The sequence below is a fragment of the Trachurus trachurus genome (assembly GCF_905171665.1).
Source record: "Trachurus trachurus genome assembly, chromosome: 21".
Taxonomy (NCBI): domain Eukaryota; kingdom Metazoa; phylum Chordata; class Actinopteri; order Carangiformes; family Carangidae; genus Trachurus; species Trachurus trachurus.
This window is the reverse complement of record NC_139899.1, coordinates 15,991,458-16,010,560: the sequence shown is the minus strand read 5'-3', so window position 1 is coordinate 16,010,560 and position 19,103 is coordinate 15,991,458. Positions and strand designations below refer to the sequence as shown.

At 41.8% G+C, this 19,103-nt stretch overlaps 3 protein-coding genes across 3 annotated transcripts; 1 reads left to right on the top strand and 2 right to left on the bottom strand.

Moving 5' to 3' along the window:
• Nucleotides 1-455: 455 nt before the first annotated feature.
• fastkd1 (FAST kinase domains 1) lies at nucleotides 456-5,603 on the top strand. Its single transcript, XM_083996181.1, has 15 exons — nucleotides 456-737; nucleotides 873-1,377; nucleotides 1,464-1,532; nucleotides 1,902-2,027; nucleotides 2,109-2,507; nucleotides 2,610-2,720; nucleotides 3,157-3,288; nucleotides 3,385-3,871; nucleotides 3,956-4,070; nucleotides 4,167-4,295; nucleotides 4,423-4,554; nucleotides 4,637-4,750; nucleotides 4,988-5,132; nucleotides 5,235-5,349; nucleotides 5,452-5,603. Exons 2-15 carry the CDS (start codon nucleotides 1,043-1,045, stop codon nucleotides 5,545-5,547), a joined length of 2,505 nt encoding a protein of 834 aa, XP_083852307.1. The 5' UTR covers nucleotides 456-737; nucleotides 873-1,042; the 3' UTR covers nucleotides 5,548-5,603.
• A 1,846-nt stretch (nucleotides 5,604-7,449) lies between these two features.
• Nucleotides 7,450-10,240, bottom strand: klhl41a (kelch-like family member 41a; the record flags this gene model as incomplete). Its single annotated transcript, XM_083997461.1, has 6 exons — nucleotides 7,450-7,682; nucleotides 7,799-7,945; nucleotides 8,422-8,607; nucleotides 8,706-8,813; nucleotides 8,918-9,075; nucleotides 9,155-10,240. The coding sequence occupies 6 exons, from the start codon at nucleotides 10,238-10,240 to the stop codon at nucleotides 7,571-7,573; spliced, it is 1,797 nt and encodes a 598-aa protein (XP_083853587.1). The 3' UTR covers nucleotides 7,450-7,570.
• An 804-nt stretch (nucleotides 10,241-11,044) lies between these two features.
• bbs5 (Bardet-Biedl syndrome 5) lies at nucleotides 11,045-14,540 on the bottom strand. The gene is made up of 12 exons (XM_083996307.1): nucleotides 14,412-14,540; nucleotides 14,157-14,239; nucleotides 14,001-14,066; nucleotides 13,514-13,563; nucleotides 13,061-13,188; nucleotides 12,824-12,959; nucleotides 12,523-12,618; nucleotides 12,176-12,238; nucleotides 11,937-12,071; nucleotides 11,681-11,764; nucleotides 11,327-11,350; nucleotides 11,045-11,248 (listed from the first exon to the last, which is right to left on the bottom strand). The coding sequence occupies exons 1-12, from the start codon at nucleotides 14,471-14,473 to the stop codon at nucleotides 11,147-11,149; spliced, it is 1,029 nt and encodes a 342-aa protein (XP_083852433.1). The 5' UTR covers nucleotides 14,474-14,540; the 3' UTR covers nucleotides 11,045-11,146.
• Between the last annotated feature and the right edge of the window lie 4,563 nt (nucleotides 14,541-19,103).

Sequence of the window (19,103 nt, the reverse complement as noted above, 5' to 3'; positions counted from 1 at the left end):
TGGCTCATATTTATTCATACAGTATATCAAATGTCTTGCTTTTCACAGGGGGACAAACAATTGATTTTGTAAACCTCATGTAGGCTAGCTTCTTTTTTTCTTCTTTTTTTCTTTTTTTTTTACAGTAAATCTTTTTTTCCCCCTCACCTCCTCTCATTCTTTTCTTCTTTCTTTCTTTCTTTTTTTTTTTTTTATAGAACTTTTGTATTTATTTGTTGGTAAAAAAATAAACAAATCTATAATAACAAAATTGGTATTTTTTGATGCAGCAAGATAACAGAAGGTAGTTTATGTCCAGTAAACACTTCAAAGAACACCAGACCAACTCCTAGCCTTCATCTCCCGGGGTGAATGAATTTTTGCCTGAAGGACAAAACCCAGGGTTTCAAAGTGCCAGTTCTCCTTATGTCACTTGCTACGGAAGTGAAACATTACAGCGCACATGCTAGGCAATTTTGACTTTGAATGGGAGATTTTAGTGCCAGTCTTCTCTTTTTCTAAGATATACAGTGTTTAAACTCTATAAACTGCCGAAATCTAGCTAGGACCTGGGCCTCCCAGGGCAGTGCGGTCATTTCAGTCATTTCAAGTGACTGTTTCTTCATCCACGTGAAAACCGCGTCAGAAAATTGAACTGAGCTCCTGGTTGTCCGCTGTCTGATGGAGCACCACAGGAAGGACGCAGGAGGTTTCTGACTGTTTCTCTGCAACTTTCTGGAGAGATGAAAGTGTCTGAGGTGAGCATCTCACGCTGAGCTGCGTTCACTGACATGTCAGGTGTTTGCTTTTCCAATGCATTATAACAACAAGGCTTAAAGTCATGCAGTTAGGATGCAAGTTAAGTTGATGTGTGTTTTTGTGTGTTTTCTTAGGTGACAGAGGTTCCTACAGGAGCTCCAAACACCTTCCACCTCTGGACTGTCATTTGGTGGATGTGATAGGCTACTTGTTGGCTGAACCTGCTTGATATTTTGACATTGAGGTGGACAGTGGACAATGAAGACCTCAGGGCACACTTCATCCTGAGCACTGGTCTGTGATTATGTTTCGGCTCCGGGGTGTGAACTCCAGCCTTCGTAGGCTCCTTCATGGAGGGACAGCGGTCCGAGACCAGGTTCTGGAGCAGCTGCGGATTTGCCCGGCTGAGGACCATGTGTTTGATGTGGTGGGCAAGAACAAGGCCAAGCTCACAGTGAGCCACGTCAGCTCTGCCGTGGGGATGCTGTGGCAGTTTCAGAGAGAAAAGCCTCAGCTGCTCAGGACTGTGCAGCTCATCAGGGGTCACCCACAGTTCTTGACCCTCCGGGTTTTGGCTGAGAACAAAATAGCTCTCATGGATGATTTTATGTTGGTGGACATGCTTTACAGTTTCCTCAGGTACATTAAAACACAGGCATCATCAACTCAAAGAATACGTTAAATTATAGACTTGTAACAACAATTTATTGAATCATTGTCCCCAGGCTGAACGTGGATCCACATGACTCTCTTGTTCAACAGCTGGTCTCAGAAGCCTGGAGAAGAATAGATGGGTATGGCATTAAATCGTTTTTTGTTATTTCATATTTGTTTTCAAACAAATGCGATTTAATTAATAAGTCAGTACTTAGTAGTTAATCTTTTTTCAGTGAATGGAGTAGGGTTTGTTTTTTTTGGACTAAAAGAGATCAGTGAATAGTGAAATTTCAAAATGAGCTAAAAGCTATAAAAGCCCAAAAGCCAAGTCGGTGCTAAACCTCCAAATATTAAATTCACAGTGATACAAAACAGAGACAAACAGCTAATCCTCACACCATAGAGGCTGAAACCATCATGGATTTCATAATTCAGTATCAAACGTGTCACTTAACTTTTCATTAATAGATGTATTGATTGATCTAATTGTTTCTATTTTCTTGTAGATTTTCAATGGCATCCTTGTCCAAGTTTGCTATTTGTCTAAGTGATCAGCACCTTCAACACAGTCCTCTAATGGGCCGCATCACCAGTATTGTGGATCAGAGACTGTCGTCTATTGATGATGCCAGGTTGGTCATAATACAAATTTGATCACATTTAAGCATAGCATCTTTATATTGTGCATTTATGCAGTGGTGTTGTTTTCTCAGGGTCCTAACTACACTGATGATCAGCATTTCGTCCCTGGTGTCTCCTCGGCTGCGGGACGTCATCATTAGCAGGGTGGATCAGCTCCTGGACAACATGGATCCCTCACACTACAACAATCCCCGGAGAGTGGTGCAGTTCCTGCGCAACATCAAGTACAGCCACCGGCCTCTGCTGGAGAAGTGCAACCGGATCATCTTGTGTAATATTCCCAGGATGGACGCGGAAAATATCAGCATCATCATGGGGCTGTATCAGTCCCTGCAGTTCAACAACTGTGACTTCAGGCTGGCTATGAAACAAAGACTGATCGAGCTGATTGATTCAAGCACCGATCCTTTCTCCTTCTGCAAACTGTTTGTTGCTCTGGCTCCCATGGCCAGTCCGGAGATCAGAGAAGGGTCTGTGTCTTTATTAGTGGAGGAAAAACATGAATATAAATCTAGCTGTGTACATCAGTCCTTGAGTCTGACTGGTCTGCTTTGTTTTGTCTTTTCTCCCAGGTTGGAGAACACTGCCTTCCTGCTGGCGGATGAGCTCAATGCACACCAGGCTCTGGCTGTAGCCGAAGCACTGGAGGAAATTCATAGCAGGAACCTTAGCTTACTGAACAAGTGGGTTTATATCTCATATATCAATTTATTGCAGATATATTAACATTGCCAGTATGTCAGCTGAGTAGTTACAAGAAATTGCATTTCCAGAAAAACAAAACAAACATTTTTGAGGTAGAGGTTGGAAGCTCATTCTTGACATGGCCATTTTGAAGACACTATCTTTTTCGGCAGATCAAGCTGTCCTGTTTTTATGTATTGGGAGATCTTCATGTTTCTATTGCCGGTTTTCCACTAACACGGCATGGCACGGCTCTACTCTTTTTTTTGCTATTCCACTAGCCCCTCGTACCTGGTACCTGGTACTGGGCACTTTCCACATGTGTTATCTTAAAGGCTGAGATTGGAAGTTCATTCCTGACACTGAAAATGCTCCGCGTCAAAATCCCTTGTTAAATATTTTGTGAAATGTAATCATTACTAAACTATTTTCCAGAATCGGATCAGTGATCCAGAGGAACCTTCATGCGTATAAACCAGTGGAGGTGGCTCGAATCACCCAGGCCCTTTACCTGCTGCAGTACCAGAACCCTGAACTCTTCACCAAACTAAGAGGCATTTTGGTCAAGTAAGTGTTTATTTGAGCCTTTGACGCATATTGATTGAATAAGATATTGACTGATTACACATTACACATTCTATCTATCTATCTATTACTTTGCAGCTTTTTGCAGCGCAGCGTCTTCCCCTACGAGGTGACCATGCTGACCCGTGTTCTGTCCATGCTGCCCTGCCCGCGGCTCGAGGAGGCGGTGACGTCTCGGGTCGAGTCCGTGGTGACGCAGTGCAACCTCAACGACCTCAACACCATTTCCTTCGCCATCGCCAAGTGGATACGGAACGACCCGTCCTACCGCCACAACACTCCCAGTAAGTACGTACGCCTGCTGCAGACTCTGAACCGCTGCGGCCTCGAAAGGCTGCGAACGGCCGACCGCCTGGATTTGGTGCTGGAGGAACTCAAGTACATCTCAGGGGAGTGGTACGAAGAAATGCTGCTGGAGGAGACGTTGGCGATGCTGCAGAGGATGATGGACCAGATAAACTGGACCAGTGTAACAGAGTTGTCCCTCTTCTTAACCCGGATGAATCACCTCTGCCCTCCTCTGATGGACCGCATCGCCAGCGTGGCCATTAAAGACATTGACAAGGTGCTTCAAGAGACAACACAACATGTTCAGCCTGGAATAACTAAATATATATTAACCAATTTTTTTTCCTGTATCCATTTTAAGATTCACTACTCGGCCACATATGCCACCCTGCTACCATTTTCTGTCCTGAATTATGATCCTGCACAAGCAGACGAGTTGTATGATGCTTGTATTCAGCGCTTCACTCCTCATATCAGTAAGTGAAGAGTCAGTTTCTAGACTTTTTTTTCTTTTTTTCTCTTATTTTAAGATCACATTAATGCATAACATCTCTCCATGTACGTATGTGCAGGCTCCTTCGACCCACATCTGCTAGTTCTCCTGGCGTACTCCCTGGCCGTTGCCGACTGTTTTCCGGAGGAACTGGTCAGAGAAATCTTCAGTATCGACTTTCTAGGAAAACTAGATTCTCAGCTGGAAAGTGAGTCTCCTATAGAGTTGGATTAAAAATACACATCCCCCCTTGTTTCTGTGGCAAAATATTCACCTAGGGATGCAAACACTTAACTGAATTTTATTCATGTAACTGTTCACACTACTACTTCCAGCTCTACCTGACGCCCTCAACATGCGGACCAGACTGCGCCTCATGGAGCTCAATCGCGCCGTATGTCTCGAATGTCCTGAGTTCCAGGTGCCCTGGTTTCATGAGCGCTACTGCCAGCAGTTGCAAAGGAAAGGTAATGAGGTGCACTAATATCCAAGGGTCTATAAGTGTTAGAATGAAATCAATTCATACAATTGACTGTAATTTCTCTTCAGGGAACACCATTGCAAGTTCTGTACAGCAGCAGATACACAAAATGCTGGGTGAAGTTCTAGGTGGCATTAACTGTGTCCGAGTAGCAGTTGTCACTCCGTATTTTTACACCATAGGTGAGTAGTGGTGAATAATTTCATTGATATTTTATCAAACCTTTTCTATTCCATTCTGACAGCACGTTCATGCTCATACAGTGGTTTGTTTTTATCCATAATTTATTCACGTCTGTTTCAGTTTGCTAACATACAGATTCATGACATTTCTGTTTAATGAAATTATGGTGTAGTGGAATTGAGTGGGGCATGATGCAAACGATAGAGGTGTGTTATGACCACGTTTTGTCCTTTCAGACTTTGAATGCACTCTGGACGCACACCTACAGCCGCTGCCTTACAGCTCCTCGAGCACACTGCAAATCTCAGACAGGGGGACGGTTCACTGGGGGACGAGCTCACTGGAAGACATCAAGGATGAGCTGCCGCCCGGAGCTCAGCGGTAGCCACACAAATACACAAACACAACCTGAATTTTGAAAATGAATAACCAGACCACTCAGAAATGAAGTATAATGATGTTTTGTTTCTACATATGTCTCAGAGTTGCTGTGGACTTCCTGGATTCAAAGTGCTTCTGTAAAAACTCTCATCACATGAAAGGTGAAACCCTGATGAGAAAAAGACACCTTGAAATTCTGGGATATCGCATTGTTCAGGTAAGAAGACCCAGTATTGTGTCTTGTGTCTTAATAAATGTCAGTGTAATCTTATGTAAAAATGCTGACAGTGAAATAATAAGTGTGTTTTTTTGTTAACAGATCCCTCATTTTGAATGGAACTCTATGGAGCTTTCAACACACGATGCCTGGAAGGAATATCTGAAGAAGAAGATATTTAGAGAGCTTTCTACTTGAAGGCATTATTTATTGAATGGTATAGGAAATGTTACATTTGGCACTGAGCTTCCAGCCTAGTTTGAAAGACTCTTTCAACAGAGTGACTGAATGCAAAGATTCAAGTGCTCCTTATATTTTCGTCATAGAGCCTAAGATTGACATGAATCTACCTCGTTCATGTTAAAGCAGATATCAGTGGAATGTTTTTGTTAATATAAGTCCTAAATAGTCCTATTTTCCGTCAGCAATCACTTACATGAAGTATTTCAGCCTAAACACGAGTCTCTCCGTCACTCTGCTCTGCTGTAACCCGAGGAGAAAATTTTCCTTGTGGGATACAAGTGTTATCCAATGAGGAGAGAGAACGGCATGAAGGGCTGTGTGTGCAGCCAAGGGATGCGCGTGAATGTGGTGACGTAGCACGAGGACCAATTGATGCCTGACAAGGGCGGGGGCTGCTAACTCATGGTGCGTTCAAAGAAACTCGTACTTTGTGTTTTTCCTTCCTGTGAAGTCATACCAGTTCGATCTGGTACGAGTTCACGGGTCGGAAGTTACGAGTGGCCGTTATAGGGAACTTTCACAGACAACAGGATGGTAAAAACACGAGCTACGGGTTACCTGGAACGCTACCAAGTCGTAGTTGTGACTTGAAGCTGTAACTTACGGTTTCAAAAGCCTGCCTTGAACGCAGCATTAGCCGAAACGGCCGTGAAGCTGATATCTGCTTTAAGTGAGATTGTATATCATGTGCTTTTGTATTAAATATTTTTTATTTGAATAAAAGCTCAAGTGTTGTATTATGTTTTGTACACATCTAACAATAATGACTTTACTGTCAGTATTAGTGTGATGTGTGTTACCACTGAAGGTTTATGGCAGTGTTTTTCAACCCCATGACCCCATGTGGGGTCGCCTGGAATTCAAATGGGGTCTCCTGAAATGTCTAGTAATTGATTTTTTAAAAATTACTGATTAAAATAATGATTAAAAACACCTCACACAATCAACTGTATGCTATACTTTAACTTTCTCAAATATAAATCGAGTTCAAATAAAACGCGGCACATAAAAATATCTGAGCTGGTGCATCTTGATTGACGGCTACCAGAAGAGAGGGTCACCAGAAATTTGTGTTGTCAAAATGGGGTCAAGAGACAAAAAAGGTTGGGAACCACTGGTTTGTGGTGTGGTGTGGTGGTTGTGTAAATGATAAAGTTGAGACATCCATCAACAGGAGTTGAGGTGTACAGTATGTTAGTGGATCAGAACATGAGCTGGTAGGCCTGTTCTTTTGGTACGGTGATAGAAATTCACATAGGTACATGTATGTTCAAATGTTTTCACCGATTGAAGAGCTTTTCCACATGAACGTTGGGATGAATAGTGATTAAAGTGTTATGTTGAAGTTCGTCAGGCATATGCCCAGAGCTTCAGGTCCTTACTATTGTACTTGAATATCTTATGAGCAGTGGCGATGAGTTACAAACTCGACATTGTAGCTGCATGGTAGAGAAAGATTTGTAGACTGACAAAAGAAAATCTAAATGTGTAAACTAATACCTGTTGGCTTCAATAAGATTTACGTGTCATGAATAGGATCTGAAGAAGCAACAATTTCTGGTCCAAATTCAAATTGTTGTCAAGATACATTTTATTAAAACAAAAACTCAATACAGGCAAAGGAGACGTGTCTCATGACAAAATGATAGAAGCTTGTAGATCAGTGTTTTTCAACCTTGGGGTCGGGACCCCACGTGGGGTCACCTGGAATTAAAATGGGGTCGCCTGAAATGTCTAGTAATTGATTTTTAAAAAAGTAATTATTATTCACACAATCTTAAACAACTGTATTCTATACTTTCACTTTCTCGAATAAAAATCGAGTTCAAATAAAACGCAGCATATAAAAATATCTGAGCGGGCGCATCTTGATCAACGGGTCGGCTAGAAATTTGTGATGTCAAAATGGGGTCCTGAGCCAAAAAAGGTTGGGAACCACTGTTGTAGATACAACTCTTTGAGAACACATGAACTGTCCTCACAGTCTGGGCATTTTGGCTGTGTTCAGACGCATGGACACACACGAGGCTCCAGCTGCGTAGCGCATCTCCTTGATCATACCACTCCACTCCTTCTTGTCATCTTCATACCTGGTAAGAGAGTTAAAATGTTACTGCGTTAGACAGTTGAAAAAGTGCAAGGAGAGTGAAATCTGGAACTGAAATCCCATAATTATACTGTAAAATGCAACAAATGTAACACATACTGCCAAATGTCAATGATTTCACTGGGTGCACACTCCTTGTTCTCATTCTCCACTATGGCGAAGCCTCCCACAACGTACAGCAGCCCTCCACTGCTCACCAGGTTAACTGAACTCCTCTCCTGGGGAAACTCTGTGAAGGGTGACCACCTGCAACAAGATATATTCAGCTTGATGATTATGATATCTCTGCATTAGTTGGTCCTTAAATTGTTCATTGACTTCTCTCTCAATATGGATTTAATATGGGAACTCACTGCCATCACCATATCGCTGTTTGTAAATAAGTTAATGAAAGACAAATTTAAAAAAAGAAAAGAAAAAGGTTTTTGATGAAGCATAAATTGAAACTTTGATCTCTTTAAGACTCTAAAAATCCTGAAGAAATCTTTAAGTGTGAACTGCTTCGTCATAACCTGTGATGAGTGGTCATAAGCTCAAACTTTAGCAACCTCAGAGTTAAACAACTGCCAAATTTAATGGATATTTGACAAAAAAAACTGATACGAGATATATACAAAAAATATCACAGTTAACACATTTGATGGAAAGTATGTCTTAGTAAAAACAACAAGAATATACTTTGTAAATTGGTGTATAGTTAATATAGAAATAAAGGTACATACTTGTTGGTTCCGAAGTCATAGGCCTCACATGTACCGATGAGGCCTTCTTCATTGACTCCTCCAGCCACAATGATCTTCCCTTTGTGGATAACTGCTCCAAACATGGACCTGGGTGTCTTCATGGCGGCTACCTCCTTCCACTCTGACCTCTTGTGGTTGTATGCAAACATCTTGTTGGTTGTTTTACTTTACAATCAAGACAAAAATGAGTCAGAGGTAGGGTTGACAAACTATGACAATCATATTTCGAGTTCATATTAAATGTTCCATCGTCGCAGTCTTACTTTTCATCTGTTTTGCCTCCGATAGAGTACACCAGCCCATTCTCAGAGACCACACAGTGGCCATGGGTTTTCAAGGGCAACTTTTTTGTCTCACTCCACTTCATTTTCCTACAGGGGCAGATAAAGCAAACAGAGAATGTGTTCAACCACATGAACGCTTTCAATATGAACCCAGGGAATTAACATCCAGATGGTCGATGTGTCAAACTCACTCAGTGTCATAGCACAAAACAGTGTCATGTGACTCATCAGACTGCAAATCTTTTCCTGCTACAACAAAGATGAGATTTTCACATTCCCCCATAGCGAACAGACACCTGGGGGAGGGCATCGGTGGCAGAGCGATCCATTCAGAAGCAAGAGTGTCCAACTGAGGGGCACAGTAAAATAGGTTCAAAAACAAAGAGAGGAAATTCATTTTCTGGATATTCAACAGAGCTTTCTCCTACCTGGTAGAAGTAACATTGCAGTGGGTGTTCTTTGTCCTCGTCATCAACAAAGAGTCCTCCCAACACGTACAGGTTGTTCTTCTTTGATGTCAGACTGACATGGTTCCTGGGGATCTGCTCAGACATCCCAGCGAGGAAGCACTCATTCTCCGGGCCGTCATAGGCCACAGCAGCAGTGTCGTTGATCATCAGCAGCATGTCTCTGGCGTACATGCCATATCTGCGGGTGTCATTCAGGTAGCCAGGTAACTTGCCCTCTTCTCCTTCCTCATCACCTTGTCCCTTTTTGCTTTCTGGCAGCTTCCCTGCAAAGGCCTCCTTGATGACTTTGAGCTTCTTGAGGAGCTCAGGGTCGGCCTTGATCAGGTCGTCTTTCTCTACCTTTTCCTTGAAGTACTTCTCTGGGAGCAAACGGAAGCGGATACAGTCAAAGGCCTCCCCTAAAGATTTTACACGCTTATCTTTGTCTTTCCTGATCCAACTCATGAGCACCTCGAACACCAGCTCCTCTTTTTCTACATTCAATCCATCTGCTCCGATAACTGCGAATAGTTCTGGTGGAGCGAGCTCTAAAAAGTCCTCATCTTTGGATATGGTCTCAAACCGATCCGCAACGTAATCGCGAGCTGCCATTGCCAGTCTGGCACAGTTCAGCATCAGTCCCAGCCTGTAGATGGCAAGACAGTTTTTCCTGGACAGCTTCTTCTGCAGGTAATTCACACACACTGTGAACACTGAGGGGATCTGGAAGCGATTGGCAGCAGCCAAAATATCTTGGACATTATTGTCGTTGATGTCAATTTCTGCCGAGTACATGTAATTCACAATCAACTCCATAAGGTTTGGGTCCAGGTTCTCCAGAGTAACCTCCGTTTGGTCCACTTCCTTGCCATCCTCTGCGAAGTAAAGCTCCCGGAAATAAGGACTACATGCTGCCAGGATGAGCCGATGGCAGGGGATGCTTTTGTCCCCAACCTTTAGGATACAGTCAATCAACTTATTCTCATTCAGAAGCTCCTTGAGTCCATCCTGCAGCAAAGTGCTCTGAAAAAGACGGAGATCTTCCCTCATGCCTTGGGGATCCATTCTTTCTTTGAGGACAGGAAGTGAATGAAGGTGAGGCAGTTCTTGACTGACCGTCCGAGCTGGTGAACACACAGAGAACTATAGGGAGTCAGGTCTGAAGCCACTTCAATATAACTGTGCCCCTCTAAATATAGCCAACCATCCCATCCATGAAGAATTCAGGTTGGCCAAGTCGGTGAGCTCACACAGCTGTCACAGAGTAGAAACAACTGTGATGGCCTTGTCACCCCAGTGATTAGTACCGACATTGTTGTACGGCCAAACAAAAATAACCTCTGATCTTTTCATTTCATTTACTCCCCTTTATGCAACATTGTGACAATAAATTCACACAAAAAGTACAGCAAAGGATGTAATAAAAAAACACAGCTCTCTTAACAGACACAAAGGTAGCAGCACCAGTTGCTTTACTGTGTGTATATTCTAGTAACTTCTACATGTGGAGTGAGTCATTATTCATTGATAGTAATGACTATTTCCTGTGTGATTCAGTATTAGTGTGTGAGTACAACTAAAGGGGTGTTACCTAACAAGCAGACAGGGTCACTGAACAGCTGCTGCCACAGGAGGTGACAGTTTGTCCTCTTTTAACATATTTAATATAGTAGCACCTTGTACTATTTTTTACTGGGATCATTTGGTTCTGTATGTATGAGAAGTACTCTCCAATATCTATTTAAATACATTTATTTGAGTTATAACAGCACAAACTGCATTTAATTTCACAATCTATTTGCTAAAAGAAAATATGCTTTTTACAACGTACCGCACAATCAATCTGTAACAATGTTCTCTTATTATAAAAAAAAGTATGTTTGCATCAGCTATACAACTTTTAACCTGAGCTATAAATACATACATTATTTCTTGAATAGTTACACCATGTAAATGTACATTTCATTTATCTCAGCCCATGACTTCCCACAGTCCATTAAGCGTGAAGCCATCCTTTAGCTTCTCAACGGCGAGGCCCAGTTCCTCAGAGAACACCGGCTCCCGGTCTTGTTGCTTTGGAATGACAATAAACAAGTTTCACAAACTGTACAAAATACTTGAGAATTAAACTCATTAGTTGTGAGAATTTACCTTGTTGCCATCAGCAAAGTAGGCCTGAAAGAAAGCAAACACAAACAAGTCAATTACCACGTTTACATGATGTTTTTTAAAGCGGAATTAATTATTCTGAATTAAATAGTTCGGAATTAAAATATTTTAATTCGGAATTAAAGCTCTCATGTAAACGGGGCAATTGAAACATTTTATGAGCCGTTATAGGTTATTGTCAGAAGAGCACCACTCCGACAAACATAAGCACTAGGCAACAAAAATTCATGTTTGTTCATTGTGCTGAAGGGCATTAGCAAACAGCTATTCTGAGAGTCTGAAAACTAAGCCACTGACACCCAGAGGAGTATGACAGTAGCCAGTGGAAACACTCACGGTGAAGGCATCTGTCTGCTCATCAGGCTCAATTTCCACATCATCAGGAGGCTGGTCCACTGTGAGCTCTTCCAGCGGCTGGGGCTACAATCATTGTTGGGACAAACAACGCTATGACAACAGGATCAACTGGACTAGTGATAGTGCAGCTATAGAGAAGTATTCATAAATATTAATAGTAGCCTAGGTGGAAGAAATCAGCTGTTACTATTTTTGATGTCTGTTTGTTCACTGTTGAAGTGTCTCATATTCCCACCTTTTCTTCCATTTCATAGTCCACTCCAAAGATAGGGTTGGCAGAGTACACCTTATGCAGCGAGTTGATTTCCTTCAGTGCATCTTGAAGCTTATCCACAGGGTCAATCTTAAATCCCAGCACATAGCCACCACTCTAAAACCAAAAAGACAGGGGATATGTCTAGATTTCCAGAAAACAAATCAGAACCCCTGTTACTCGAATAAATATTCGTCAGTCCATCAAACAAAACGTGTTACCTGACGTGAACTCTCTATCACCAAAGCCAAGCCAAACTTTGAGTCTCTTATTCTGATTGACCACTATGGGGGAAAAGGGGATTGAAAAAACAAAAGAGACCAAATCATTAGAAGAAAAGTCATGTGTGAGGATTCAGTGGTATTGGTGACTGAAGTCAATCACCCTCAATTTTAATTACTTCACATGTTGGTACAAATTTTGGACTCAAAATGCAAATAACTGAATGCTGTAAATTACAACCAGTCAAAACAGCAAATATGTTTGCAACACTACAATTTGCTCATTTAGTTAAGTCAAACAGCATCTTTATCATCATTATTATTGTTATGTCGTGTATTACACTTACAATCTGGAGGTAAGGAATGCTGACATTGAAACTTTCGTTCATATTGGCATGCCACACAATCCGAACATTTGTGATAAAGAAAGTCCCCAGATTACCCTGAAAGAAAGAAAACAAACATGGAGTCAATATAATTTACTCATGCTGCAGCTGTACTGACTCCATGCACTGGATGTGGTCTTCTCAAGAACAATTTAATGAATTTAATGGAGGAGTAATAAGATAATTTACATTTAAATATCTCACTGCACTGCATTTGTGTGTACATTAGAAAACGGACACATTTCATGGAGAACATCAATACCTGATCGCTGGATAAATTCCACACTCCATTAATTTTATCATAAACTTGCTCCCGGGGTAAAAGCCTCAGCTGCTTATTTTGAATGAGAGCAGCTCGCAGTTTCAGGTCCCTGTACATTTTAGATGTCTCATAGGCCCTGCGACAAAACAAAACATATGTAGAATATTTACTATTATGAAGTCATATTGTGTATGCAACATAAACAAAGAATAGAAGATTTCCTCTGCATTGTTTTACCTGTGCACAGCAATGACAGAAGTAAAGAGTCGTGGACTTCCTGGAACCACATTTGTGAAAATGAACTCAAATCTTGTGTTGTTGGACTTAGTCAGTATGTAAAGTGCTTCAGTTTGGCCTCTCAATTTCTGGAAAAAAATATGAAAGACTTTAATTATTACTCATTATTTATATTATTTTCCACAAGCATTACCACAGTGAACCAGCAGAGCTTTTGTTAGCTGTTTTCTTGCATAGTCTACAAATTCTTTCCACTAGTAAATAAAAAGACAAACACAAACCTTTTTAATATAAGAGGAGCCTAATTATCTTAAGTATCAGCTTGTAGATTCTGGATAAAAACTATGGGATTGAAGCATCATTATGGAAAACATTGAACAACAACACTCGTAATAGTCTTTCTGACTACTAGTCAGAAACATAGAAGAAAAAACAATGTAATAATGTACTTACTGAATTAGCTGTCCTTGTTGTGATGTTAATAATTGAGTTGTAACCCACAGCTAAAACAAATAAGAAGATTTGGATTTAGAGTCACTGTATTTTTTTTTATTATTATTTTTTACATAGTTTCACACATCACCTCTTGCAATCATCATGACACTGTATTTTGTTGCTGTGCACTGGCTACTGTGAGCACTTAAAATAAAAGGCACTCTGAATATATTGTTATTCTGTAACAAAAAATGAGAACAACTTATGAACCTTCAAACTTATTAATTGACAGTGATGAATGAATGGTAATGAGGACTGGGGAGACAACTAGAATAAAGCTGTGATGAGCTACAGTTGACCAAATTGGTTTATTAACATAAGAGGATGCACACGAAAGCAATTAAACCTACAATGCTGACCTTTGAATACATTTATACAAACACTTTCCGGGGAGAAATAATCAGCTTGTGGCAATAAATGGATTTAACCATGCAGGTGTACTCACACAGATTGACTCTTGGCAGGGCCAGAGAGTGCCAAATGATCCTCAGGTTTGTTACTAACAGCCGTCCTACAAAAAAAAAAGATCATCATCAGTTATCAACAGTCTTACAATCCAGCCACACACACTTTGCCCAGATAGTGTGAACTAACTACTTACCTCTGTCTCCGTTGTTTCCTTTCGTGTCTTCTATGGAGTCCAGACAATCTATGAGCACCTCCCCTGGACGAGTTTTCATCTGCCTGTCACATTAAGAGGACGAAAGTGATTTACTATATTGCAAATCTAACATTAAGGTGCCCCCTTTTCAAGGTTAAACACAAACCACAGCCAAGTACTAGCAACAGGCTAACGGGAGCTAACCAGCTTCTACGATGGTGAAACCCTCCCAAACTAATTCAGCGTTAAACTTACTGTGCGGTGATGTCGAATCTAACATCTCTGTCTTCCCACAGAGCATCTAAAACAGACGCCATGATCGCAGGTTACCACCCTCTTTTGTTAGTTTTGCAGCGTTAATCTTCTGCTGCTGGTTTAGCTTCCAGCTAAATATCTACTATCGCTGCTGCTGCTGCTGGCTAATCTGAAGAAGCCAGCGTCACAATCACCGTGGCAACCAGCGGCGGCTCTTCTTCGTCTGCGTCGTCTTTCAGGCAGACTGCGCCCGGTGGAGAGCGCTGCTGCCGTCCACTGGCACCTGTAGGTCCGTAACTGCTTCTTTTTATTTTCCCGCTGCTCCTGCTGACAACAGCACAGGAGTACTAGCAAAGACGGTTTATAAACCGAATTGAATATCTTTGGTACTAGTACACAGGGATGAATAACCTACAAAGGGTAAGTGTATACAAATTTGATACACAAACAATATGCCTAATAAACACGCCAGGGGCTTTAAGGGTGATAACAAGACAAAGAAAAAAAACCTTTTAAATTAATATTTTATAAAGTTTACAAAGATCATGTTTTAACAGCTTTTTAATTTTCACAAACATATTGAGGAGACATGAACATACAGTTCCAGAAAATGTGGCTTCTTGCCTGAAAATCTAGATTTGTGTAGGCTATGTTAAAGGGATAGTTCATCATTTTTGAAAATTGGCCCATCGCCATGATCCCCCTAGTAATAGCAGTAGGTTCGTTACCTTTAATTGTTGGTCCAAGCTGCTTTTAGATCGGGGGAGAAGAATACCGAGCGGCGCAGCTACACTACGGAGGCTAATGGAATTTCTTGGTTTTGCTCATCAAACTCAGCAAATACACAACCAAAAAACTCAAAAACGCTGTGGTGGACAAGTTGTGACCTGCACATTTACCACGCTATGAGATAATAGCGGAAAGTTAAGAGAAGTGAAGCAAATACTCGGAACTACTTTCTTCAGTGAACCACTGGTCGGAGGGACACAGTGTGCGCACCTCAGCCAGTGCCGTAGTATACGGACGTATCTGCAGTAAACAGGCGCTTTTGAAATCACTCCGCCGAGCAGCCGTCTAGAGTGTAAAGTCCGACTTTGCCTCTAAAACAACTCCATCTCGCAACTTTCCGCTATTATCTCATAGCGTGGTGAATGTGCAGGTCACAACTTGTCCACCACAGCGTTTTTGAGTTTTTTGGTTGTGTATTTGCTGAGTTTGATGAGCAAAACCAAGAAATTCCATTAGCCTCCGTAGTGTAGCTGCGCCGCTCGGTATTCTTCTCCCCCGATCTAAAAGCAGCTTGGACCAACAATTAAAGGTAACGAACCTACTGCTATTACTAGGGGGATCATGGCGATGGGCCAATTTTCAAAAATGTTGAACTATCCCTTTAAAGCTAGTGCGTAACTTCTGTCGCCCCCTAAAGGATTTCTGCGTTATTAAAACGATACGGCCGGCACCTATGGACCGGTGTAACCCTCCCCTCCCCTCCTCTCCCCAGCTACCCCTGTAGCTGCATGATACATCACACACAGTAACAGTAACACTCGCAACACACCACATGCTGCGGTTCACGGACTATAACACTGCTCGTCACAACACACAGACTCCCCGCAGTAAGTTACACGGACACAGCAACACGGGCTACACACCTTGTAATTTACTGCTAACGATGTGGCTAACTAGCCTGGCTCTCGCCAGACCCTTGTAGTTCCGCAAAGCTCCACCAGAGGCGCTACGCTCAGCTTCACACAAGGGTCTGGACTCGAGGCCAATGCAAACTTCTTCCCCGGAGCAAAAAATAATGAACCAATCAGGATCGCCGGGCGGGACTTTCTGAGGTGTGACGTAGCGCTGAAGCGACTGTTTGAGTCAAACAACAATGGCAGCTCGCAGTGAGGAGTCGTGCGTTGGCATTGATTCTGCTATTTCAACTGTTTTGTCGAATCTATCGAATATTAATTCTTTGAAAGATGAACAGAGAACGGTTTTGAAGGCATTTATTGGTGGCAAGGATGTTTTCGCTCTTCTTCCGATTGATTGAAGTAGCACGTCATTCAAGATAACGGACAAGTGGTTTATCCAATCACATACAAGATTTTTTTACAAGGCCCCGCCTTCTGAAATGAATCGCCTATGGAGCAGTCCCAGACCCTTGTGTGGAGCTCAGCGTAGCTTTGCGGAACTACAAGGGTCTGGCGAGAGTCAGGCTAGTGGCTAACACCAGGCTGCTAACAGGTGTTGCTTCTAGCAGCTGCGGAGCGCTCTCCTCCCTCCTCCCTTCTCGTTGTCAGGTAAAACCAAAACCGAGTAAAACACGTCGTTTCGGTCGTTTCCTGTCCGCCAGCGCGGGAAAGTCGCTCCAAGACAGTAAATACAAAAATAACAAATACTGAAAAATACCGCGAGGCGTTTGAGGAGCTGAACGGCTTAATCAGCGTTGTATCATCTCCTCTTGTAGTGGCTTGGGTGAAACGGATATTTACAGACACGTAGAAGTTACGCACTATAGCTTTAAAGCAGAAGTAAGCGATCAGGTCGTTTTGGCTAACTTCCTGTCAGGCGATGGAGTTAGCAGTCCCCGCCCTCGTCCCTACGTCACCACATGCACGCGCATCCCTTGGCTGCACACACAGAGAGGACCGCCCCTTTATGCCGTTCTCTCTCCTCATTGGATAAAGGTTGTAGGATACAAGGAAAGTTTTCTCCTCGGCTTACAGCAGAGCAGAGTGACTGACAGACCCGTGTTTTGGACCAAACACTCCATATAAGTGATTGCTGTCGGAAGATAACTATTTAAGACTTATATTAACACAAACATTCCGCTTACTTCTGCTTTAAGTTTGGATAAAATAGGTAGCTGCTACTTTAACACCGATCCACCGACTAAACTGGCATCACCTGGTAAGTGACCTATGTATGGGGTTAAATTTGTCTCAATAGGCTACCTGTAAATGCACAGAGGCTGATCTGCAAATATTTCTTTGCATGTTTGAATTGAATTGAATTTACTGAGGGATAGCCCCTTGACATGTAGCATCTCATTTTCGAGGGGATTTTGCACATGCGATTTCCTCATTGACGCAATTTTGAGACATTCTTTTTGAAAACCACTCAGATCCACAAACAAATAGCTCATGATTCACACATACTCTACACATTTCCACCCAGTAGATGGCAGTGTTGAAGCTATGGTTTGCACTCTGCACTGTGCGTTCAAACCAAAAGCATAGGCTACTACAGCGTTATGTTTGGGGTAATCGGATGGCAGAGGGCAGGTTAGGGAGAGGTTTTGTCATGGGGGTAATCGGAGGGTATTGGAGGGTAAAGGGTAGAGGGTGGTTAGAAGGGGCGAGGGGATTTGAGGGGAGGGGCTTGTTATTCTTCTCTTCCTCCATTCTCAGTTTTTCTCTTCCTCTCCTCCCTTTCTTTTTTCTCTTGTTCTTTTCTTTCTCTGTTCTCTCTCCTCTTTCTTTTCTTTCTTGTTCTTCTGGTCAGTTCTCAAATTTTCCATGGAAGTCCCGCCTCTGGCCATATTGCTCAAAGAAGTTTTTCTTTCTGGTGTTTGCTTTGAAAAACATCTGTCTATCAGGCACTAATGTGCTATAAAACAAAATTTGAAACATGCTGTCTTTCTTCTCCCCGTGAATGTGAAGAGGAATACCCTGAAGCAAACTATTAAATCCAAAGGGGCTCCTAATTAGTGTGTTATTAAAGGCAGGTGTGCCAAAAATACCGTTAAGATGTTCCGCATGGACGGAGTAAGGAGTGGTGTAGAGGTTTTATAGCACAATTCACATACAAAGGCAATACTCAGTATACTTAACATGATAAAGAAAATTAAGTTGTATTACAGTATTTGTCACACATAAAAAACAAAAAATATTTTCTCCATAATTTCTTTTTTGTTACTTTGATTAACAAACACGCAAAAACAGTCAATCACCATTATTTTACATTTTATTATTACAAAACATACAAAACTTGCATCTAGATATACACACACAGCCAAAATAGACTGGCCTTTGATGGATAGACTGCAGAGTGCCTAAATCTTCATCATAAACGTGACATTCACAGCACACCCCTGGGGGCAGTGTCCACACAGGCATGGCTGTTTATTACAGCTTCCAGGTAAGGACTGATTTATCACCATATTATAACCATAGATATGATTATAACAACAACAGACAGAGCGTACACAAAGGTACTCAGAGCATATTTCAGCAAATTATATCGACACCACGTAAACAAACAACTCTGCTGCTGTCTTGCTAGAAATATATTCAGTGTATAAAGTTCATGGCTCACAGAGGTATATGATCTATATGGTAAATGATGTATAGGTTCATATTAATTGTAACACATTCCCTGAAGTTGAGAGTTTAAACCCTGCATAGGTCAAACCCTGAATCAAGGATTTCTTCTGGTCTACTAAACACAACATTTCTCCCTTTTCTTTGAGGTATATTGTCACTTTTTCTGGAGCTCAGTGGCTTAAAGAGTCACGTTTTTGGCAGTTTCTCAGGATTTGATTAGTTTGTCAGGACTATTTAACACTGCTTTGCTATTTAAGTGTTAGAAAAGTGCATTATATTTTCTGAACACGAGTGACAGATTGCATCACATTTGAATAACAAATCGGCACACTGGAGAGCAAAAGTCCTTGTTCTGATCTGCTTCTTCTCCTTT